We start from the raw sequence: 25,733 nt of genomic DNA, 5'->3' as shown, positions 1-25,733 counted from the left end.
CTCTTTCTCTCTCAGTGCATCAAAATGATTTGAGCACGAGCACGCCAGGCAAAACTTGGGGTAGCCTAGTGGTTAGAGCGTTGGACTAGTAACCGGAAGGTTGCAAGTTCAAACCCCCGAGCTGACAAGGTACAAATCTGTTGTTCTGCCCCTGAACAGGCAGTTAACCCACTGTTCCTAAGCCATCATTGAAAATAAGAATCTGTTCTTAACTGACTTGCCTAGTAAAATAAAAAGTACACACTCCCCTTCTCCCAGGATGCATAACAAATCAACACAACATATTGATTATATGAACCTGGTGAAATTCACATAGTACTTTAACTGTTACATGTACGCAAAAATATGAACTCATCTGTACATATCTCTTGAGTGCAGACAAAACAGAAAGTTAGTCTCTTTTGAAAATGCCAGTAGATCCATAAATGTTCTTTGCAGTCACTAAATCATGATGATCAACTACCCAAAGGTGCAGAATTATGGGCAATTACTCTCCTTTTATGCATATTGCACCAAACTATTTCATATACATTTAATTTGATTCCTGATAACAAATTAAATACAATTTGATTTAAAGCTTTTTTTATTTGTATAAACTAGCCCAGAGCCATTCTTAGATAGCCTGTGGTGAAGAACAATGCAGTGTGAAAAGGCCTTTTAACATGCATTGCTGGGTATCGTAGCGTCTATAATATTCTGTCTATAGCCAGAACATTTCCCTAAATATGCTAAGGTAATGTGGTGCTCGGTGGCTGCTTTCAGGACAACAACAAAAACTATTTTATGTAAAAGCCTATTTTTTGTGTTGTTCTTGTTGGCTCCAGACATTACTAGAGGAGTAGGGAAAAGTGATTGACTTTTGCCTTTGCCGTGATCCACTAACATGTCTCCCACATCTCACGCAGGCGCGCTGATTCTGACCCACGTGGCATGACGTCCTGCTTGATGTGTTCAGCAGCGAATAGACAGTCTGTGAAGCCGTTTTATAGAGTTACTATTCAACAACAGAAGAGACATGTCTCAGTTACAAACAAGGTTCTTTACGGATAACAAAAAGTAAGTATTTATTGCTGAATTGTAAAGATAGCCACTAGCTAGTTAGCTTGCTCGTTTGGCCAGTAAGCTAACTAGTTAGCTAACTTGCTAGCGAGCATGAAGGAGAACTCTATGGGAGTGTTAGCCATGCTGTTGGTAACAGTAATCATATTGTGTCCTTAGCAGACGAGTTGAAGAGGAGAACTCTATAGGAGTGTTAGCCATGCTGTTGGTAACAGTAATCATATTGTGTCCTTAGCAGACGAGTTGAAGAGGAGAACTCTATAGGAGTGTTAGCCATGCTGTTGGTAACAGTAATCATATTGTGTCCTTAGCAGACGAGTTGAAAAGGAGAAATGTTGATTTATTGAAGTTAGTGTGAGTTAGCCTGACCAGGGAAGATTGTAAATATACATCCTATGGGTTGCTATGTTTGCTAGCCTAGCTGATAACTACAAGTTTGAAGTTAGTTAGCCAACTATCTATTTGTCTGTAAGCAGTGACTTAGTCATGTTAAATTATTGCTGTAGCATAACCTACCGACGTTGTCCCTCAGATATTCAGTCGATGACGTCCCATTCTCCATCCCTGCTGCCTCAGAGGTGCAGGAACTCAGCAACGTCATCAACAAGCTGCTGGAAGCAAAGAATGGTGAGAATAGATTGTAGAATTGTGCTTTAACATTCGTTGGGGTTTAATGGCCGTTGGCATCCGATATAATGTTGCATTACAGCCACCAACTGTAGCTACCTGTGTCTGTTTCAACCGGGCATTCTGAAGACCTTGATGACTACCTCCACAGTCACTACACTTGATGCTTGTCCTCCAGACGTCTTCACTAAATGGAAAGCTCCACCCCTACCACATCTCAGCTGGACCTTTCTACACACTGACGCCACATGGCCAAACTTCTGGCACTAACTCTGCACAGATAACTGTCCTAAGAACACCCTATCAGGGCACAGCATCGGGGCCAGACTCTCCTGCCTCCAGCCACTATATAGCACAGCATCGGGGCCAGACTCTCCTGCCTCCAGCCACTATATAGCTAGACACCTCCAGCACTCAGCATCGGCCAGACTCTCCTCCAGCCTCCAGCCACTACCTCCAGCCACTAGCACAGCATCGGGCCAGACTCTCCTCCAGCCACTCCAGCATCGGGGCCAGACTAGCCACTATAGCACAGCATCGGGGCCAGACTCCTCCTGCCTCCAGCCACCACTATATAGCACAGCAGACTCGCCACTATATAGCACAGACTCTCCACTATATAGCACAGCCAGCCACTAGCCACTATATAGCACAGCATCAGGGCCAGACTCTCCAGCCACTCCAGCCACTATATAGCACAGCATCGGGGCCAGACTCTCCTGCCTCCAGCCACTATCTAGCACAGCATCAGGGCCAGACTCTCCTGCCTCCAGCCACTATATAGCACAGCATCGGGCCAGACTCTCCTGCCTCCAGCCACTATATAGCACAGCATCGGGGCCAGACTCTCCACCCTCCAGCCACTATATAGCACAGCATCGGGGCCAGACTCCCTCCAGCTCCACCCTCCAGCCACTATATAGCACAGCATCGGGGCCAGACTCTCCTGCCTCCAGCCACTAGCACAGCATCAGGGCCAGACTCTCCTCCCTCCAGCAGCATAGCACAGCATCAGGGCCAGACTCTCCACCCTCCAGCCACTATATAGCACAGCATCAGGGCCAGACTCTCCTGACTATATAGCACAGCATCGGGGCCAGACTCTCCTGCCTCCAGCCACTATATAGCACAGCATCGCACAGCATCGGGGCCAGACTCTCCACCCTCCAGCCACTATATAGCACAGCCAGACTCTCCACCCTCCAGCCACTATATAGCACAGCATCGGGGCCAGACTCTCCACCCTCCAGCCAGCCACTATATAGCACAGCATCAGGGCCAGACTCTCCTGCCTCCAGCCAGTATATAGCACAGCATCAGGGCCAGGGCCAGACTAACCTCCCTCCAGCCAGTACGTAGCACAGCATCAGGGCCAGACTCTCCTCCCTCCAGCCAGTACATAGCACAGCATCAGGGCCAGACTCTCCTCCCTCCAGCCAGTACATAGCACAGCATCAGGGCCAGACTCTCCTCCCTCCAGCCAGTACATAGCACAGCATCAGGGCCAGACTCACCTCCCTCCAGCCAGTACATAGCACAGCATCAGGGCCAGACAGGGCCAGACTCTCCCCCTCCAGCCAGTACGTAGCACAGCATCAGGGCCAGACTCTCCTCCCTCCAGCCAGTACATAGCACAGCATCAGGGCCAGACTCTCCTCCCTCCAGCCAGTACATAGCACAGCATCAGGGCCAGACTCTCCTCCCTCCAGCCAGTACATAGCACAGCATCAGGGCCAGACTCTCCTCCCTCCAGCCAGTACATAGCACAGCATCAGGGCCAGACTCACCTCCCTCCAGCCAGTACATAGCACAGCATCAGGGCCAGACTCTCCTCCCTCCAGCCAGTACATAGCACAGCATCAGGGCCAGACTCTCCTCCCTCCAGCCAGCCAGTACATAGCACAGCATCAGGGCCAGACTCACCTCCCTCCAGCCAGTACATAGCACAGCATCAGGGCAGCCACAGCACAGCATCAGGGCCAGACTCTCCTCCCTCCAGCCACTACATAGCACAGCATCAGGGCCAGACTCTCCTCCCTCCAGCCAGTACATAGCACAGCATCAGGGCCAGACTCACCTCCCTCCAGCCAGTACATAGCACAGCATCAGGGCCAGACATAGCACAGCATCAGGGCCAGACTCCCTCCAGCCAGTACATAGCACAGCATCAGGGCCAGACTCTCCTCCCTCCAGCCAGTACATAGCACAGCATCAGGGCCAGACTCTCCTCCCTCCAGCCACTACATAGCACAGCATCAGGGCCAGACTCTCCTCAGGGCCAGACCTCCTCCCTCCAGCCAGTACATAGCACAGCATCAGGGCCAGACTCTCCTCCCTCCAGCCAGTACATAGCACAGCATCAGGGCCAGACTCTCCTCCAGCTCCAGCCAGTAGCCAGTACATAGCACAGCATCAGGGCATCAGGTACATAGCACAGCATCAGGGCCAGACTCTCCTCCCTCCAGCCAGTACATAGCACAGCATCAGGGCCAGACTCTCCTCCCTCCAGCCAGTACATAGCACAGCATCAGGGCCAGACTCTCCTCCCTCCAGCCAGTACATAGCACAGCATCAGGGCCAGACTCTCCTCCCCAGCCACTCCAGCCAGTACATAGCACAGCATCAGGGCCAGACTCTCCTCCCTCCAGCCATTACATAGCACAGCATCAGGGCCAGACTCTTCCCCTCCAGCCACTACATAGCACAGCATCAGGGCCAGACTCACCTCCCTCCAGCCACTACATAGCACAGCATCAGGGCCAGACTCTCCTCCCTCCAGCCAGTACATAGCACAGCATCAGGGCCAGACTCACCTCCTCCAGCCAGCCAGTACGACTCTAGCACAGCATCAGGGCCAGACTCTCCTCCCTCCAGCCAGTACGTAGCACAGCATCAGGGCCAGACTCTCCCCTCCAGCCAGTCCAGCCAGTAGCCAGTACGTAGCACAGCATCAGGGCCAGACTCTCCTCCCTCCAGCCAGTACGTAGCACAGCATCAGGGCCAGACTCACCTCCCAGACTCCAGCCAGTACGTAGCACAGCATCAGGGCCAGACTCTCCCTCCAGCCAGTACATCACAGCATCAGGGCCAGACTCACCTCCCTCCAGCCAGTACATAGCACAGCATCAGGGCCAGACTCTCCTCCCTCCAGCCAGTACATAGCACAGCATCAGGGCCAGACTCTCCTCCCTCCAGCCAGTACATAGCACAGCATCAGGGCCAGACTCTCCTCCCTCCAGCCAGTATCTCCCTAGCGTAGGGCCAGACTCTCCTCCCTCCAGCACAGCATCAGGGCCAGACTCTCCTCCCTCCAGCCAGTACATAGCACAGCATCAGGGCCAGACTCTCCTCCCTCCAGCCAGTACATAGCACAGCATCAGGGCCAGACTCACCTCCCTCCAGCCAGTACATAGCACAGCATCAGGGCCAGACTCTCCTCCCTCCAGCCAGTACATAGCACAGCATCAGGGCCAGACTCTCCTCCCTCCAGCCAGTACATAGCACAGCATCAGGGCCAGACTCTCCTCCCTCCAGCCACCTTGAGTTCTGGATATTCATCAGGCTTCAACATGGCAGGAGCCTTGTTAAGTTGCTTAACCTCAACACTTAGAGGCACTGTTATAACCCCTTGAGAGGAGCTCTTTTCCGTAGACTAAAACTTCTCCTTCCCCCAGTTGAACAAAGCTGATCCCTCTGGGAGATGGGGCGAACATATATCAGAGGAGGTTGGTGGCACCTTAATTGGGGAGGATGGACTCGTGCTAATGGCTGGAGTGGAATGGTATCAAACACATGGTTTCCATGTGATGCCATTCCATTTGCTCCGTTCCGGACATTATTATGAGCCGTCTTCCCCTCAGCAGCCTCCACTGACATCAATCATAATGAATCCACGTCATGCTACCTGGACTGACTGCAGCTTTCCTAGCTTCCTCTCCACCCACCCTGATACCACAAACGGACCATACAGGAGACATCTGAGCCCCCCAGGTCTATAGGAAGACGTGTGTCCACACTCAGGAGACATCTGAGACCCCCAGGTCTATAGGAAGACGTGTGTCCACACTCAGGAGACATCTGAGACCCCCCAGGTCTATAGGAAGACGTGTGTCCACACTCAGGAGACATCTGAGACCCCCAGGTCTATAGGAAGACATGTGTCCACACTCAGGAGACATCTGAGACCCCCAGGTCTATAGGAAGACGTGTGTCCACACTCAGGAGACATCTGAGCCCCCCAGGTCTATAGGAAGACGTGTCCACACTCAGGAGACATCTGAGCCCCCCAGGTCTATAGGAAGACGTGTCCACACTCAGGAGACATCTGAGACCCCCAGGTCTATAGGAAGACGTGTCCACACTCAGGAGACATCTGAGCCCCCCAGGTCTATAGGAAGACGTGTGTCCACACTCAGGAGACATCTGAGACCCCCCAGGTCTATAGGAAGACGTGTCCACACTCAGGAGTCCACACTCAGGAGACATCTGAGACCCCCAGGTCTATAGGAAGACGTGTCCACACTCAGGAGACATCTGAGCCCCCAGGTCTATAGGAAGACGTGTCCACACTCAGGAGACATCTGAGCCCCCAGGTCTATAGGAAGACGTGTGTCCACACTCAGGAGACATCTGAGCCCCCCAGGTCTATAGGAAGACGTGTGTCCACACTCAGGAGACATCTGAGCCCCCAGGTCTATAGGAAGACGTGTGTCCACACTCAGACATCTGAGACCCCCAGGTCTTCCAAGACGTGTCCACCCACTGACATCTGATGTCCACTCCATGTCTTATATAAGACTTTTGTCCAATTACAGACATTGTTTGTTCTTGTCCACACTCAGGAGACATCTGAGCCCCCCAGGTCTATAGGAAGATTTCCACACTCAGGACATCTGAGCCCCCCAGGTCTATAGGAAGACGTGTCCACACTCAAGATCTGAGCCCCCCAGGTCTATAGAAGACGTGTATCCACACTCGGGAGACATCTGAGCATCATATCTATAGGAAGTGTCCACATCTCTGGAGACATCTGAGACCCCCCAGGTCTATAGGAAGACGGTCTCACACTCAGACATCTGAGTCTTGGAAGACGTTCCTGGAGACATCTGTCCCCCAGGTCCTAGGAAGATCGTTGTCCAATCACATCTGGAGGTCTATAGGAAGGCATCTCCACACTCAGGTGACATCTGACCTCTGGTCTATAGGAAGACGTGGTCCACACTCAGGTCTGAGGGTCTATAGGAAGACGTTGTCCACACTCAGGAGACATCCCCCCCAGGTCTATAGGAAGACGGACACTCAGGAGACATCTGGGCCCCCAGGTCTATAGGAAGACGTGTCCACACTCAGGAGACATCTGAGCCCCCCAGGTCTATAGGAAGACGTGTGTCCACACTCAGGAGACATCTGAGCCACCTCTATAGGAAGACGTGTCCACACTCAGGAGACATCTGGGCCCCCCAGGTCTATAGGAAGGACACTCTGGACAGTAGGGTTATAGGAAGAGCCCCACACTCAGGAGACATCTGAGCCCCCCAGGTCTGGAAGACGTGTACACTCAGGAGACATAGCCCCCCCAGGTCTGGACGGTAGTAGCCCCACTCTGGATCTGAGTCTATAGGAAGACGTGTCCACACCCTCTGGAGACATCTGAGCCCCCCAGGTCTGGAAGACGGTCCACACTAGGAGACATCCCCCCCAGGTCTGGACGGTAGTAGGACATCTGGACCCCCAGGTCTATAGGAAGACGTGTCCACACTCAGGAGACATCTGAGCCCCCCAGGTCTATAGGAAGACGGTACTCAGGACCATCTGGACCCCCAGGTCTATAGGAAGGACCACACTCAGGTAGTCTGAGGACCTCTGGTCTATAGGAAGAGGACCACTGGACGGTAGTAGGACCTCTGGGAAGACGTAGTAGGACCTCTGGACATCTGTAGGGGTCTATAGGAAGGACCTCTGGAGACATCTGAGTAGGACCTCTGGAAGACGGTACACTAGGACCCCCAGGTCTGGACGGTGTCCAGTAGGAGACCTCTGGTCTATAGGAAGTAGGACCACACTCTGGAGACATCTGACCCCCCAGGTCTAGGGTTTCCACACTAGGAGACATCTGAGACCCCCAGGTCTATAGGACCTCCACACTGGTAGTAGGACCTCTGGAAGACGGTAGTAGCCCCCCAGGTCTGGAAGACGTGGTCCACACTCAGGAGACATCTGAGCCCCCCAGGTCTGGACGGTGTCCAGGACATCTCTGGTCGGTAGGAAGAGGACCTCTGGACGGCAGTAGCCCCCCAGGTCTGGAAGACGGTGTCCACACTCAGTCTGAGCCCCAGGTCTGGACGGTACACTAGGACCTCTGGACGGTGTCCAGGAGACATCTGAGCCCCCCAGGTCTGGACGGTACACTCAGGACCATCTGAGACCCCCAGGTCTAGGAGCCCCACTCTGGAGACATCTAGCCCCCCCTGGTCTATAGGGTTTCCACACTAGGACATCTGAATGGTAGGAAGTTGTACACTCAGGAGACATCTGAGCCCCCTCTGGACGGTAGTAGCCCCCCAGGTCTGGAAGGTAGTAGCCCCACTCTGGACGACATCTGCCCCCCAGGTCTGGAAGACGGTCCACACTAGGAACATCTGGACGGTCTAGTAGCCCCACTCGGACGGTAGTAGGACCCTCTGGGACGGTAGTCCACACCCATCTGGGCGGTCTAGTAGCACCCTCTGGGAGACATCTAGCCCCCTCTGGAAGACGGTGTCCACACTAGCACCCCCCCAGGTCTGGAAGACGGTGTCCACACTAGCACCCCCCAGGTCTGGGACGGTGTAGCACCCTCTGGGCGGTCTAGGGTTGTCCACACTCAGGACCATCTGAATGGTCTAGGGACATTGTCCACACTCAGGAGTCTGAGCCCCCTCTGGACGGTAGTAGCCCCTCTGGGACGGTAGTAGCCCCCTCTGGAAGGTAGTAGCCCCCCAGGTCTGGAAGACGTGACGGTAGTAGCCCCATCTGGTCCACGGTCTTATATAGCCCCCATCTGGACGTTTGTTCTTGTAACCCCCAATCTGGACGGCTGTCTTGGTTTGACCCCCTCTGGAATGTATTAGCATCATATTGGGTGTCCCCTCTGGGCTTTGGTTGTAGTAGCACCCAGATCTGGACTTCCTGGTGCGTAGCACCCTCTGGGACATCGTTGCAAATCCCTCTGGGCGGTAGTAGCACCCTCTGGGGGGGTAGTAGCACCCTCTGGGGGTAGTAGGGGTTAGTCGCACCCTCTGGGCGGAAGTAGCACCCTCTGGGCGGTGGTAGCCCCTCTGGGCGGTAGTAGCCCCTCTGGGCGGTAGTAGCCCCCGCTGCCACCTCTGGACGATAGTAGGACCTCTGGGCGGTAGTAGGACCTGTGGACAGTAGGGTTTACGAGTAGGACCTCTGGGCGGTAGTAGCCCCCGCTGGACGGTGGTAGCCCCCGCTGGACGGTAGTAGCCCCCGCTGGACGGTAGTAGCCCCCTCTGGACGGTGGTAGCCCCCGCTGGACGGTAGTAGCCCCCTCTGGACGGTAGTAGCCCCCTCTGGACGGTAGTAGGACCTCTGGACGGTTGTAGCCCCCTCTGGACAGTAGTAGGACCTCTGGACGGTTGTAGGACCCCTGGACAGTAGGGTTTACGCGTAGCCTGCTTAGTATGCCAATATGACTTGTGTGTGTTTTGTGTGTGTGTGTTCCAGGAAGATGTGGTGGAGATCGAGTATGTGGAGAGGTTCACCGCTCCCCAACCAGAGGAGTGTATGATGCATGATGACTGGATCAGTTCAGTGGAGGCAGACTCTGAATGGTAAGAGACATGACGTGTAACCCAGACTCTGAATGGTCAGAGACATGACGTCTAACCCAGACTCTGAATGATAGAGACCCTAACCCAGACACTGAATGGTCAGAGACATGACGTCAAACCCAGACACTGAATGGTCAGAGACATGACGTCTAACCCAGACTCTGAATGGTAAGAGACATGACGTCTCACCCAGACTCTGAATGGTAAGAGACATGACGTCAAACCCAGACACTGAATGGTCAGAGACATGACGTCTCACCCAGACTCTGAATGGTAAGAGACATGACGTCTCACCCAGACTCTGAATGGTAAGAGACATGACGTCTAACCCAGACTCTGAATGGTCAGAGACATGACGTCTCACCCAGACTCTGAATGGTAGGGACCCTAACCCAGACTCTGAATGGTAAGAGACATGACGTCTAATCCAGACTCTGAATGGTAGGGACCCTAACCCAGAGACCCTACCCCAGACTCTGAATGGCAGAGACCCTACCCCAGACTCTGAATGGCAGAGACCCTACCCCAGACTCTGAATGGCAGAGACCCTACCCCAGACTCTGAATGGTAGAGACCCTACCCCAGACTCTGAATGGCAGAGACCCTACCCCAGACTCTGAATGGCAGAGACCCTTACCCCAGACTCTGAATGGCAGAGACCCTACCCCAGACTCTGAATGGCAGAGACCCTACCCCTAACCAGACTCTGAATGGCAGAGACCCTACCCCAGACTCTGAATGGCAGAGACCCTACCCCAGACTCTGAATGGCAGAGACCCTACCCCAGACTCTGAATGGCAGAGACCCTAACCCAGACTCTGAATGGCAGAGACCCTACCCCAGACTCTGAATGGCAGAGACCCTACCCCAGACTCTGAATGGCAGAGACCCTAAACCCAGACTCTGAATGGTCAGAGACATGACCTCCCCAGACTCTGAATGGTAAGAGACCCTCACCCAGACTCTGAATGGCAAGAGACCCTACCCCAGACTCTGAATGGCAGAGACCCTACCCCAGACTCTGAATGGTCAGAGACCCTCCCCAGACTCTGAATGGCAGGGACCCTAACCCAGACTCTGAATGGCAGAGACCCTAATCCAGACTCTGAATGGCAGAGACCCTACCCCAGACTCTGAATGGCAGAGACCCTACCCCAGACTCTGAATGGCAGAGACCCTACCCCAGACTCTGAATGGCAGAGACCCTACCCCAGACTCTGAATGGCAGAGACCCTACCCCAGACTCTGAGTGGCAGAGACCCTACCCCAGACTCTGAGTGGCAGAGACCCTACCCCAGACTCTGAGTGGCAGAGACCCTACCCCAGACTCTGAGTGGCAGAGACCCTACCCCAGACTCTGAGTGGCAGAGACCCTACCCCAGACTCTGAGTGGCAGAGACCCTACCCCAGACTCTGAGTGGCAGAGACCCTACCCCAGACTCTGAGTGGCAGAGACCCTACCCCAGACTCTGAGTGGCAGAGACCCTACCCCAGACTCTGAATGGCAGAGACCCTACCCCAGACTCTGAATGGCAGAGACCCTAACCCAGAGACCCTGTTAATGATGTCTGCTCCAGGATCCTGACGGGCTCCTATGATAAGACGGCCAGGATCTGGTCTCTGGAGGGCAAGGCTGTGATGACGGTGGCCGGACACACGGACGTGGTGAAGGACGTGGCCTGGGTCAGGAGAGGTGAGGTCTGGGTCACTTGGAGCTGATTTGCTGGTGTTTTTACAGTTGTTGTTTTTAAAACTTGGGGGCCAAATAAAATCACCCGCGGGCCAAATTCAGCCTGAGAGCCACCAGTTGGGGAACGTTGGTCTTGATCGTCTCATCCTGACACCCCTATGTTTGTCTAGATGGCCTGACCTCCCTGCTGCTCACGGCCTCTCTGGACCAAACCATTCTGCTGTGGGAGTGGAACTCTGAGAGGAACAAGCTGAAAGCTAGACACTGTTGCCGTGGACACGCTGGGAGTGTTGACACTATCGCCACGGATCCCACACGCACTAAGGTGACAGGGGGTAGGAGGAGAAGATGGGGGGAGGGAGGGACATGGGGGAGGATGAGATGGGAGGAGAAGACGGGGAGGAGGAGGAGGAGGAGACATGGTAGGAGAAGCCGGGGGGAGGAGGAGGAGACATGGGAGGAGACGACGGGGGATATGCAGCTGTCAACATCACTGCTCAGCAACTAATAGATGTATTTTTGTCTCCATTCCTCTCAGTTCTGCAGTGGTTCCTGGGACAAGATGCTGAAGATCTGGTCAGCAGGTACTATTGGACTCTGGGTTGTCTGGTACAGTCCTATTGGACTCTGGGTTGTCTTGGATGATATTGGAGTTAGATTGGTTCACAGCTCCATGTATATATAGTATCCATGTTAACTATGTATCTCTCTCCCTGCTGACTGTTCTGTTGTCCTGCCAGTGGCCACAGAGGAGGAGGAGGAGGTAGAGGAGCCTCCCAGCAGACCCAGAAAGAAACAGAAGACTGAACAGCTGGGACTGACCAGGGTGAGGAGAGCAGCCTAACCCAGACTAACCCTATCAGACTGACCAGGGTGAGGAGAGCAGCCTAACCCAGACTAACCCTATCAGACTGACCAGGGTGAGGAGAGCAGACTAACCCAGACTAACCCTATCAGACTGACCAGGGTGAGGAGAGCAGCCTAACCCAGACTAACCCTATCAGATTGACCAGGGTGAGGAGAGCAGACTAACCCTATCAGACTGACCAGGGTGAGGAGAGCAGACTAACCCAGACTAACCCTATCAGACTGACCAGGGTGAGGAGAGCAGCCTAACCCAGACTAACCCTATCAGACTGACCAGGGTGAGGAGAGCAGCCTAACCCTGACTAACCCTATCAGATTGACCAGGGTGAGGAGAGCAGCCTAACCCAGACTAACCCTATCAGATTGACCAGGGTGAGGAGAGCAGACTAACCCAGACTAACCCTATCAGACTGACCAGGGTGAGGAGAGCAGACTAACCCAGACTAACCCTATCAGACTGACCAGGGTGAGGAGAGCAGACTAACCCAGACTAACCCAGACTAACCCTATCAGACTGACCAGGGTGAGGAGAGCAGCCTAACCCAGACTAACCCTATCAGATTGACCAGGGTGAGGAGAGCAGACTAACCCAGACTAACCCTATCAGACTGACCAGGGTGAGGAGAGCAGACTAACCCAGACTAACCCTATCAGACTGACCAGGGTGAGGAGAGCAGACTAACCCAGACTAACCCTATCAGACTGACCAGGGTGAGGAGAGCAGACTAACCCAGACTAACCCTATCAGATTGACCAGGGTGAGGAGAGCAGACTAACCCAGACTAACCCTATCAGACTGACCAGGGTGAGGAGAGACAGACTAACAGATTGACCAGACTAACCCTATCAGACTGACCAGGGTGAGGAGAGCAGACTAACCCAGACTAACCCTATCAGATTGACCAGGGTGAGGAGAGCAGACTAACCCAGACTAACCCTATCAGACTGACCAGGGTGAGGAGAGCAGACTAACCCTATCAGACTGACCAGGGTGAGGAGAGCAGACTAACCCAGACTAACCCTATCAGATTGACCAGGGTGAGGAGAGCAGACTAACCCTATCAGACTGACCAGGGTGAGGAGAGCAGCCTAACCCTATCAGATTGACCAGGGTGAGGAGAGCAGACTAACCCTATCAGATTGACCAGGGTGAGGAGAGCAGACTAACCCAGACTAACCCTATCAGACTGACCAGGGTGAGGAGAGCAGACTAACCCAGACTAACCCTATCAGACTGACCAGGGTGAGGAGAGCAGACTAACCCAGACTAACCCTATCAGACTGACCAGGGTGAGGAGAGCAGACTAACCCAGACTAACCCTATCAGACTGACCAGGGTGAGGAGAGCAGACTAACCCAGACTAACCCTATCAGATTGACCAGGGTGAGGAGAGCAGACTAACCCTATCAGATTGACCAGGGTGAGGAGAGCAGACTAACCCAGACTAACCCTATCAGACTGACCAGGGTGAGGAGAGCAGACTAACCCAGACTAACCCTATCAGATTGACCAGGGTGAGGAGAGCAGACTAACCCAGACTAACCCTATCAGACTGACCAGGGTGAGGAGAGCAGACTAACCCAGACTAACCCTATCAGACTGACCAGGGTGAGGAGAGCAGACTAACCCAGACTAACCCTATCAGACTGACCAGGGTGAGGAGGAGAGCAGACTAACCCAGACTAACCCTATCAGACTGACCAGGGTGAGGAGAGCAGACTAACCCAGACTAACCCTATCAGACTGACCAGGGTGAGGAGAGCAGACTAACCCAGACTAACCCTATCAGACTGACCAGGGTGAGGAGAGCAGACTAACCCAGACTAACCCTATCAGACTGACCAGGGTGAGGAGAGCAGACTAACCCAGACTAACCCTATCAGACTGACCAGGGTGAGGAGAGCAGACTAACCCAGACTAACCCTATCAGACTGACCAGGGTGAGGAGAGCAGACTAACCCAGACTAACCCTATCAGACTGACCAGGGTGAGGAGAGCAGACTAACCCAGACTAACCCTATCAGACTGACCAGGGTGAGGAGAGCAGACTAACCCAGACTAACCCTATCAGATTGACCAGGGTGAGGAGAGCAGACTAACCCAGACTAACCCTATCAGACTGACCAGGGTGAGGAGAGCAGACTAACCCAGACTAACCCTATCAGACTGACCAGGGTGAGGAGAGCAGACTAACCCAGACTAACCCTATCAGACTGACCAGGGTGAGGAGAGCAGACTAACCCAGACTAACCCTATCAGACTGACCAGGGTGAGGAGAGCAGACTAACCCTGACTAACCCTATCAGACTGACCAGGGTGAGGAGAGCAGACTAACCCAGACTAACCCTATCAGACTGACCAGGGTGAGGAGAGCAGACTAACCCAGACTAACCCTATCAGACTGACCAGGGTGAGGAGAGCAGACTAACCCAGACTAACCCTATCAGACTGACCAGGGTGAGGAGAGCAGACTAACCCAGACTAACCCTATCAGACTGACCAGGGTGAGGAGAGCAGACTAACCCAGACTAACCCTATCAGACTGACCAGGGTGAGGAGAGCAGACTAACCCAGACTAACCCTATCAGATTGACCAGGGTGAGGAGAGCAGACTAACCCAGACTAACCCTATCAGATTGACCAGGGTGAGGAGAGCAGACTAACCCAGACTAACCCTATCAGACTGACCAGGGTGAGGAGAGCAGACTAACCCAGACTAACCCTATCAGACTGACCAGGGTGAGGAGAGCAGACTAACCCAGACTAACCCTATCAGATTGACCAGGGTGAGGAGAGCAGACTAACCCAGACTAACCCTATCAGACTGACCAGGGTGAGGAGAGCAGACTAACCCAGACTAACCCTATCAGACTGACCAGGGTGAGGAGCAGCAACCCAGACTAACCCTATCAGACTGACCAGGGTGAGGAGAGCAGACCCTATCAACTGACCAGACTAACCCTATCAGACTGACCAGGGTGAGGAGAGCAGACTAACCCAGACTAACCCTATCAGATTGACCAGGGTGAGGAGAGCAGACTAACCCAGACTAACCCTATCAGACTGACCAGGGTGAGGAGAGCAGACTAACCCAGACTAACCCTATCAGACTGACCAGGGTGAGGAGAGCAGACTAACCCAGACTAACCCTATCAGACTGACCAGGGTGAGGAGAGCAGACTAACCCAGACTAACCCTATCAGACTGACCAGGGTGAGGAGAGCAGACTAACCCAGACTAACCCTATCAGACTGACCAGGGTGAGGAGAGCAGACTAACCCAGACTAACCCTATCAGACTGACCAGGGTGAGGAGAGCAGACTAACCCAGACTAACCCTATCAGACTGACCAGGGTGAGGAGAGCAGACTAACCCAGACTAACCCTATCAGACTGACCAGGGTGAGGAGAGCAGACTAACCCAGACTAACCCTATCAGACTGACCAGGGTGAGGAGAGCAGACTAACCCAGACTAACCCTATCAGACTGACCAGGGTGAGGAGAGCAGACTAACCCAGACTAACCCTATCAGATTGACCAGGGTGAGGAGAGCAGACTAACCCAGACTAACCCTATCAGACTGACCAGGGTGAGGAGAGCAGACTAACCCAGACTAACCCTATCAGATTGACCAGGGTGAGGAGAGCAGACTAACCCAGACTAACCCTATCAGACTGACCAGGGTGAGGAGAGCAGACTAACCCAGACTAACCCTATCAGACTGACCAGGGTGAGGAGAGCAGACTAACCCAGACTAACCCTATCAGACTGACCAGGGTGAGGAGAGCAGACTAACCCAGACTAACCCTATCAGACTGACCAGGGTGAGGAGAGCAGACTAACCCAGACTAACCCTATCAGACTGACCAGGGTGAGGAGAGCAGACTAACCCAGACTGACCCTATCAGACTGACCAGGGTGAGGAGAGCAGACTAACCCAGACTAACCCTATCAGACTGACCAGGGTGAGGAGAGCAGACTAACCCAGACTAACCCTATCAGACTGACCAGGGTGAGGAGAGCAGACTAACCCAGACTAACCCTATCAGACTGACCAGGGTGAGGAGAGCAGACTAACCCAGACTAACCCTATCAGACTGACCAGGGTGAGGAGAGCAGACTAACCCAGACTAACCCTATCAGACTGACCAGGGTGAGGAGAGCAGACTAACCCAGACTAACCCTATCAGACTGACCAGGGTGAGGAGAGCAGACTAACCCAGACTAACCCTATCAGATTGACCAGGGTGAGGAGAGCAGACTAACCCAGACTAACCCTATCAGACTGACCAGGGTGAGGAGAGCAGACTAACCCAGACTAACCCTATCAGATTGACCAGGGTGAGGAGAGCAGACTAACCCAGACTAACCCTATCAGACTGACCAGGGTGAGGAGAGCAGACTAACCCAGACTAACCCTATCAGACTGACCAGGGTGAGGAGAGCAGACTTAACCCAGACTGACCAGGGTGAGGAGAGCAGACTAACCCAGACTAACCCTATCAGACTGTCCAGGGTGAGGAGAGCAGACTAACCCAGACTGACCAGGGTGAGGAGAGCAGACTAACCCAGACTAACCCTATCAGACTGACCAGGGTGAGGAGAGCAGACTAACCCAGACTAACCCTATCAGACTGACCAGGGTGAGGAGAGCAGACTAACCCAGACTAACCCTATCAGACTGACCAGGGTGAGGAGAGCAGACTTAACCCAGACTGACCAGGGTGAGGAGAGCAGACTAACCCAGACTAACCCTATCAGACTGACCAGGGTGAGGAGAGCAGACTAACCCAGACTAACCCTATCAGACTGACCAGGGTGAGGAGAGCAGACTAACCCAGACTAACCCTATCAGATTGACCAGGGTGAGGAGAGCAGACTAACCCAGACTAACCCTATCAGACTGACCAGGGTGAGGAGAGCAGACTAACCCAGACTAACCCTATCAGACTGACCAGGGTGAGGAGAGCAGACTAACCCTATCAGACTGACCAGGGTGAGGAGAGCAGACTAACCCAGACTAACCCTATCAGACTGACCAGGGTGAGGAGAGCAGACTAACCCAGACTAACCCTATCAGACTGACCAGGGTGAGGAGAGCAGACTAACCCAGACTAACCCTATCAGATTGACCAGACTAACCCTATCAGACTGACCAGGGTGAGGAGAGCAGACTAACCCAGACTAACCCTATCAGACTGACCAGGGTGAGGAGAGCAGCCTAACCCAGACTAACCCTATCAGACTGACCAGGGTGAGGAGAGCAGACTAACCCAGACTAACCCTATCAGACTGACCAGGGTGAGGAGAGCAGACTAACCCAGACTAACCCTATCAGACTGACCAGGGTGAGGAGAGCAGACTAACCCAGACTAACCCTATCAGACTGACCAGGGTGAGGAGAGCAGACTAACCCTATCAGATTGACCAGGGTGAGGAGAGCAGACTAACCCAGACTAACCCTATCAGACTGACCAGGGTGAGGAGAGCAGACTAACCCAGACTAACCCTATCAGACTGACCAGGGTGAGGAGAGCAGACTAACCCAGACTAACCCTATCAGATTGACCAGGGTGAGGAGAGCAGACTAACCCAGACTAACCCTATCAGATTGACCAGGGTGAGGAGAGCAGACTAACCCAGACTAACCCTATCAGACTGACCAGGGTGAGGAGAGCAGACTAACCCAGACTAACCCTATCAGACTGACCAGGGTGAGGAGAGCAGACTAACCCAGACTAACCCAGACTAACCCTATCAGATTGACCAGGGTGAGGAGAGCAGACTAACCCAGACTAACCCTATCAGACTGACCAGGGTGAGGAGAGCAGACTAACCCAGACTAACCCTATCAGACTGACCAGGGTGAGGAGAGCAGACTAACCCTATCAGACTGACCAGGGTGAGGAGAGCAGACTAACCCAGACTAACCCTATCAGACTGACCAGGGTGAGGAGAGCAGACTAACCCAGACTAACCCTATCAGACTGACCAGGGTGAGGAGAGCAGACTAACCCAGACTAACCCTATCAGATTGACCAGGGTGAGGAGAGCAGACTAACCCAGACTAACCCTATCAGACTGACCAGGGTGAGGAGAGCAGACTAACCCAGACTAACCCTATCAGACTGACCAGGGTGAGGAGAGCAGACTAACCCAGACTAACCCTATCAGATTGACCAGGGTGAGGAGAGCAGACTAACCCAGACTAACCCTATCAGACTGACCAGGGTGAGGAGAGCAGACTAACCCAGACTGACCAGGGTGAGGAGAGCAGACTAACCCAGACTAACCCTATCAGACTGACCAGGGTGAGGAGAGCAGCCCCTCATGGTATTATCCAGGGTTAGGGGCTCCCATGGCTCCAGTTGATCAGTAGTGTATCATAGTATTAATCATCTTAACCAAAGCCCCATATACTACCCACCATCATTTACAAAATAGCCTCCAACAATCTACTCAACAAATTGGATGCAGTCTATCACATTGCCATCCGTTTTGTCACCAAAGCCCCATATACTACCCACCACTGCGACCTGTACGCTCTCTTCGCTGGCCCTCACTTCATATTTGTCGCCAAACCCAATGGCTCCAGATCATCTATAAGTCTCTGCTAGGTAAAGCCCCGCCTTATCTCAGCTCACTGGTCACCATAGCAGCACCCACCCATAGCACGCGCTCCAGCAGGTATATCTCACTGGTCACCCCCAAAGCCAATTCCTCCTTTGGTCGTCTTTCCTTCCAGTTCTCTGCTGCCAATGACTGGAACGAACTGCAAAACTCTCTGAAGCTGGAGACTCATATCTTCCTCACTAACTTTAAGCACCAGCTGTCAGAGCAGCTCACAAATCACTGCACATGTACATAGCCCATCTGTAAATAGCCCACCCAACTACCTCATCGCCATACTGTATGTATGTATTTATCTTGCACCTTTGCACCCCAGTATCTCTACTAGCACATTCATCTTCGGACATCAATCACTCCAGTATTTAATTGCCATATTGTAATTACTTTCACCACTATAGCCTATTATTGCCTTACCTCCCTTATTTTACCTAATTTGCACACTGTAAATAGATGTTTTCTACTGTATTATTGACTGTATGTTTGTTTTACTCCATGTGTAACTCTGTATGTGTCGAACTGCATTGCTTTATCTTGACCAGGTCGCAGTTGTAAATGAGAACTTGTTCTCAATTAGCCTACCTGGTTAAAAAAACCACATATAATCTTCCTCTTCTAGACACCCCTCATGACATTGTCTGGTCACAACGAGGCGGTGTCGTCTGTCCTCTGGTTGGACAGTGAGGAGATCTGCAGTGCATCCTGGGACCACACCATCCGCCTCTGGGATGCTGAGACCGGAAGCGTGAAGACCACACTGGTGAGAGACTCTAACCCCAGACCACACTGGCGAGAGGCTCGAACCCCAGACCACACTGGCGAGGGCCAAACCCCAGACCACACTGGCGAGGGGCTCGAACCCCGGACACACTGGCGAGGGGCTCGAACCCCAGACCACACTGGCGAGGGGCTCGAACCCCAGACCACACTGGCGAGGGGCTCGAACCCCAGACCACACTGGCGAGGGGCTCGAACCCCAGACCACACTGGCGAGGGGCCCGAACCCCAGACCACACTGGCGAGGGGCCCGAACCCCAGACCACACTGGCGAGGGGCCCGAACCCCAGACCACACTGGCGAGGGGCCCGAACCCCAGACCACACTGGCGAGGGGCCCGGACCCCAGACCACACTGGCGAGGGGCCCGGACCCCAGACCACACTGGCGAGGGGCCCGGACCCCAGACCACACTGGCGAGGGGCCCGGACCCCAGACCACACTGGCGAGGGGCCCGGACCCCAGACCACACTGGCGCGGGGCCCGGACCCCAGACCACACTGGCGCGGGGCCCGGACCCCAGACCACACTGGCGCGGGGCCCGGACCCCAGACCACACTGGCGCGGGGCCCGGACCCCAGACCACACTGGCGCGGGGCCCGGACCCCAGACCACACTGGCGCGGGGCCCGGACCCCAGACCACACTGGCGCGGGGCCCGGACCCCAGACCACACTGGCGCGGGGCCCGGACCCCAGACCACACTGGCGCGGGGCCCGGACCCCAGACCACACTGGCGAGGGGCCCGGACCCCAGACATTTACATTTACATTTACATTTAAGTCATTTAGCCCGGACCCCCAGACCACACAAATTGGTGAATTCACCTTCTGACATCCCAGAACAGCCACTTTACAATAGTGCCCGGACCCCAGACCACACTGGGGGCGGGAGAAGGATTACTTATCCCCTAGGTATTCCTTGAACTGGGGTTTCCCGGGTGTCCCGGAAGGTGGTGATTGACCCCGCTGACCTGGCGTCGTGAGGGAGTTTGTTCCACCATTGGGGGGCCCGGACCCCAGACCACACTGGGCTGGCCCGGACCCCAGACCACAATGGTAGGGGCCCGGACCCCAGGCCACACTGGTGGATGGGCCCGGACCCCAGACCACACTGGTGTAGGGCCCGACCCCAGACCTGGAGGTACTGCGGTGCCCGGACCCCAGACCACCGTGGCAAGCACCATGGTCCGGACCCCAGACCACACTGGCGAGGGGCCCGGACCTTAGACCACGAAGCTCTAACCCTAGACCACGAGGCTCTAACCCCAGACCGCACTGGTGAGAGGCTCTAACCCCAGACCGCACTGGTGAGAGGCTCTAACCCCAGACCACGAGACTCTAATCCTAGACCACGAGACTAACCCCAGACCACACTGGCGAGAGGCTCTAACCCCAGACCACACTGGCGAGGGCTCTAACCCCAGACCACACTGGCGAGGGGCTCGAACCCCAGACCACACTGGCGAGGGGCTCGAACCCCAGACCACACTGGCGAGGGGCTCGAACCCCAGACCACACTGGCGAGGGCCCGAACCCCAGACCACACTGGCGAGGGGCCCGAACCCCAGACCACACTGGCGAGGGGCCCGAACCCCAGACCACACTGGCGAGGGGCCCGAACCCCAGACCACACTGGCGAGGGGCCCGAACCCCAGACCACACTGGCGAGGGGCCCGAACCCCAGACCACACTGGCGAGGGGCCCGAACCTTAGACCACGAAGCTCTAACCCCAGACCGCGAGGCTCTAACCCCAGACCGCACTGGTGAGAGGCTCTAACCCCAGACCGCACTGGTGAGAGGCTCTAACCCCAGACCACGAGACTCTAATCCTAGACCACGAGACTAACCCCAGACCACACTGGCGAGAGGCCTAACCCCAGACCACACTGGCGAGGGGCCCGAACCCCAGACCACACTGGCGAGGGGCCCGAACCCCAGACCACACTGGCGAGGGGCCCGAACCCCAGACCGCGAGGCTCTAACCCCAGACCACACTGGTGAGAGGCTCTAACCCCAGACCACGAGACTCTAACCCCAGACCACGAGACTCTAACCCCAGACCACGAGACTCTAACCCCAGACCACACTGGTGAGAGACTCTAACCCTTGACCACACTGGTGAGAGGCTCGAAACCTAGACCACGAGACTCTAACCCTAGACCACACTGGTGAGAGACTCTAACCCTAGACCACACTGGTGAGAGGCTCGAAACCTAGACCACGAGACTCTAACCCTAGACCACACTGGTGAGAGACTCTAACCCCAGACCACACTGGCGAGGGGCCCGAACCCCAGACCACACTGGCGAGGGGCCCGAACCCCAGACCACACTGGCGAGGGGCCCGAACCCCAGACCGCGAGGCTCTAACCCCAGACCACACTGGTGAGACTCTAACCCCAGACCACGAGACTCTAACCCCAGACCACGAGACTCTAACCCCAGACCACGAGACTCTAACCCCAGACCACACTGGTGAGAGACTCTAACCCTTGACCACACTGGTGAGAGGCTCGAAACCTAGACCACGAGACTCTAACCCTAGACCACACTGGTGAGAGACTCTAACCCTAGACCACACTGGTGAGAGGCTCGAAACCTAGACCACGAGACTCTAACCCTAGACCACACTGGTGAGAGACTCTAACCCTAGACCACACTGGTGAGAGACTAACCCTAGACCACACTGGTTGATGACTGATTGGTTAACCTCTTCATACCACACTGGTGAAGGTGACCAACCCTAGACCACACTGGTGAGAGACTCTAACCCTAGACCACACTGGTGAGAGACTCTAACCCTAGACCACACTGGTGAGAGACTCTAACCCTAGACCACACTGGTGAGAGGCTCGAACCCTAGACCACACTGGTGAGAGGCTCGAAACCTAGACCACTCTTCGAGACTCTAACCCTAGACCACACTGGTGAGAGACTCTAACCCTAGACCACACTGGTGAGAGACTAACCCTAGACCACACTGGTGAGAGACTAACCCTAGACCACACTGGTGAGAGACTAACCCTAGACCACACCCCTCACAACCTCTTAGTTGATGACTGATTGGTTAATCTTCTCTTCATATCTATAGACTGGCAGTAAGGTGTTTAACCACATCTCCTACTCTCCACTGTGTCGTCGCCTGGCCTCTGGCAGCACTGACAGACACATCAGGCTGTGGGACCCTCGCTCCAAAGGTCACAACTAAACTTCATTTAAACATCTCTGTGAACGTCCCAATGTACATTACAACATCTCTCTTATGTGAGTGTATTTGTATTTATTATGGATCCCCATTAGTTCCTGCCAAGGCAGCAGCTACTCCTCCTGTGGTTTATTATGGATCCCCATTAGTTCCTGCCAAGCCAGCAGCTACTCTTCCTGGGGTTTATTATGGATCCCCATTAGTTCCTGCCAAGGCAGCAGCTACTCTTCCTGGGGTTTATTATGGATACCCATTGGTTCCTGCCAAGGCAGCAGCTACTCTTCCTGGGGTCCAGCAACATTAAGGCAGTTTATATATATTTTTTTTCATAACACTTTTCACAATACATTGTGTTCAAAGAGGGACTTAGCAATTCATCATACAACACCCATGTGTATGTGTGTAGCGTGCGTGTGTTATCGTGTGTGTGTTTCTGTTCACAGTCCCCGCTGTTCCATAAGGTGTGTATTAATGTGTTTGTGTGTTTGTGTAGACGGGTCGTTGGTGTTGCTGTCTCTTACCTCTCACAGTGGCTGGGTCACAGCGGTGAAGTGGGCTCCTTCCCATGAGCACCAACTGGTGTCTGGTTCCCTCGACAACCTGGTCAAACTCTGGGACACCAGGAGGTCTGTATGCTGTAGGGGTTAGAGGCTGGGGTGCTAGGGGCTGGGGTGCTAGGGGCTGGGGTGCTGGGGTGCTAGGGGCTGGGGTGCTAGGGGCTGGGGTGCTAGGGGCTGGGGTGCTAGAGGCTGGGGTGCTAGAGGTTGGGGTGCTAGAGGCTGGGGTGCTAGGGGTTAGAGGCTGGACGGCTCGGGATTAGAGGCTGGGGGTCTAGGGATTAGAGGCCGGGGTGGTAGGGGCTGGGGTGCTAGAGGCTGGGGTGCTAGGGGTTGGGGTGCTAGAGGCTGGGGTGCTAGGGATTAGAGGCCGGGGTGGTAGGGGATCTAGTGTTACAAAAGTGTGTTTTGTATTCCAGCTGCAAGACCCCTTTGTATGATGTGTCTGCCCATGAGGACAAGGTGCTCTGTGTGGACTGGACTGACAGCAGGGTGAGACACCAGCACACATCTAGCCTGTATTAATCTGGAGAGACAACACATATCTAGCCTGTATTAATCTGGAGAGACAACAACGCATCTAGCACACTGACACATCTAGCCTGTATTAATCTGGAGAGACAACACACATCTAGCCTGTATTAATCTGGAGAGACAACACACATCTAGCCTGTATTAATCTGGAGAGACAACACACATCTAGCCTGTATTAATCTGGAGAGACAACACACATCTAGCCTGTATTAATCTGGAGACACAACACACATCCAGCCTGTATTAATCTGGAGAGACAACACACATCTAGCCTGTATTAATCTGGAGAGACAACACACATCTAGCCTGTATTAATCTGGAGAGACAACACACATCTAACCTGTATTAATCTGGAGAGACAACACACATCTAGCCTGTATTAACCACCTGGAGAGACAACAACACACATCTAGCCTGTATTAACCACCTGGAGAGACAACAACACACATCTAGCCTGTATTAACCACCTGGAGAGACAACAACACATCTAGCCTGTATTAACCACCTGGAGAGACAACAACACACATCTAGCCTGTATTAACCACCTGGAGAGACAACAACACACATCTAGCCTGTATTAACCACCTGGAGAGACACACATCTAGCCTGTACACCTGGACACACATCTAGCCTGTATTAACCACCTGGAGAGACGACAACACACATCTAGCCTGTATTAACCACCTGGAGAGACAACAACACACATCTAGCCTGTATTAACCACCTGGAGAGACAACAACACACATCTAGCCTGTATTAACCACCTGGAGAGACAACAACACACATCTAGCCTGTATTAACCACCTGGAGAGACAACAACACACATCTAGCCTGTATTAACCACCTGGAGAGACAACAACACACATCTAGCCTGTATTAACCACCTGGAGAGACAACAACACACATCTAGCCTGTATTAACCACCTGGAGAGACAACAACACACATCTAGCCTGTATTAACCACCTGGAGAGACAACAACACACATCTAGCCTGTATTAACCACCTGGAGAGACAACAACACACATCTAGCCTGTATTAACCACCTGGAGAGACAACAACACACATCTAGCCTGTATTAACCACCTGGAGAGACAACAACCACATCTAGGAGAGAGACCTGGAACAACACACATCTAGCCTGTATTAACCACCTGGAGAGACAACAACACACATCTAGCCTGTATTAACCACCTGGAGAGACAACAACACACATCTAGCCTGTATTAACCACCTGGAGAGACAACACACATCTAGCCTGTATTCTGTTCAACGTTTTGTTCCCTCTGTCGCTTCCAACTGTTGTACCTCCTCTCCTCTTGCAGTTGATGTTGAGTGGAGGAGCTGACAACAAGCTGTACACATACAGATACACAGCCTGCGAGACAGACGCTGGAGCATAGACCAGACAGACTGGAGACAGACATAGCACCTGTTTTTATTTCTCTGATGTATTGCCTGTTGATTAAAGTCTTTCCTGATGTAGATATGTGTATTTATGAACTGCCACAGTTGTGTCGATGGAGGCTGTTCTTCATGATATAAGATAGCCAAGGTGACATACTGTTTTCGAAGATACAGCTCGTCTCCATTGTAATACTACGTATGTATGTAGCCACATCGTTTCCAGATTAAACTACTGTGTTGAGAACCATCAGTGGCAGGTCTCTATACTGCCCTCTCTTGGGACAGATTAATAGATCATAATAGATCATAATGTGCCATTATAATTCCCACTGTCGTTGTTAATCAGTCTTTCAAATGAACATTTACATTACATTTACATTTACATTTAAGTCATTTAGCAGACGCTCTTATCCAGAGCGACTTACAAATTGGAACATTTAATAGTATTTGTCTGTCTACATCCATAAAATACCAGTGTTTTAAATACAATAACTACCCAGTCATCAGTTTTTCAGATTAAAGATCTTTCTATTTTCCTGCAGCAGCTTTTAA

At 53.5% G+C, this 25,733-nt stretch overlaps 1 protein-coding gene across 2 annotated transcripts; it reads left to right on the top strand.

Annotated features, from left to right (window-relative positions):
- Nucleotides 1–912: 912 nt before the first annotated feature.
- Nucleotides 913–25,722, top strand: wdr12 (WD repeat domain 12). 2 transcript variants are annotated; one of them, XM_064961404.1, is made up of 14 exons: nucleotides 913–1,056; nucleotides 1,592–1,699; nucleotides 5,221–5,269; nucleotides 8,296–8,331; nucleotides 9,412–9,518; nucleotides 11,096–11,211; nucleotides 11,379–11,533; nucleotides 11,747–11,792; nucleotides 11,949–12,034; nucleotides 19,323–19,463; nucleotides 22,572–22,677; nucleotides 23,179–23,311; nucleotides 23,662–23,734; nucleotides 25,100–25,722. In XM_064961404.1, the coding sequence occupies exons 1-14, from the start codon at nucleotides 1,016–1,018 to the stop codon at nucleotides 25,175–25,177; spliced, it is 1,275 nt and encodes a 424-aa protein (XP_064817476.1). In that variant the 5' UTR covers nucleotides 913–1,015; the 3' UTR covers nucleotides 25,178–25,722. The 2 variants fall into 2 exon arrangements, with proteins under 2 accessions (XP_064817476.1, XP_064817475.1); XM_064961403.1 differs by lacking the exons at nucleotides 913–1,056; nucleotides 1,592–1,699; nucleotides 5,221–5,269; nucleotides 8,296–8,331; nucleotides 9,412–9,518 and adding an exon at nucleotides 11,044–11,050.
- The last annotated feature ends 11 nt before the right edge of the window (nucleotides 25,723–25,733 follow it).

The sequence above is a fragment of the Oncorhynchus masou genome, unplaced genomic scaffold (assembly GCF_036934945.1).
Source record: "Oncorhynchus masou masou isolate Uvic2021 unplaced genomic scaffold, UVic_Omas_1.1 unplaced_scaffold_3338, whole genome shotgun sequence".
NCBI classification, from domain to species: domain Eukaryota; kingdom Metazoa; phylum Chordata; class Actinopteri; order Salmoniformes; family Salmonidae; genus Oncorhynchus; species Oncorhynchus masou.
This window is presented reverse-complemented; position numbering and strand designations above follow the sequence as displayed.

Bases quoted from the DNA above. Each gene is read 5' to 3' on its own strand.
- wdr12 (XM_064961404.1), top strand. From the start codon at position 1,016: ATGTCTCAGTTACAAACAAGGTTCTTTACGGATAACAAAAA. The intron at 11,534-11,746 runs GTGACAGGGGGT...CATTCCTCTCAG, and splicing joins CGGATCCCACACGCACTAAG to TTCTGCAGTGGTTCCTGGGA. The intron at 19,464-22,571 runs GTGAGAGACTCT...TCATATCTATAG, and splicing joins GAAGCGTGAAGACCACACTG to ACTGGCAGTAAGGTGTTTAA.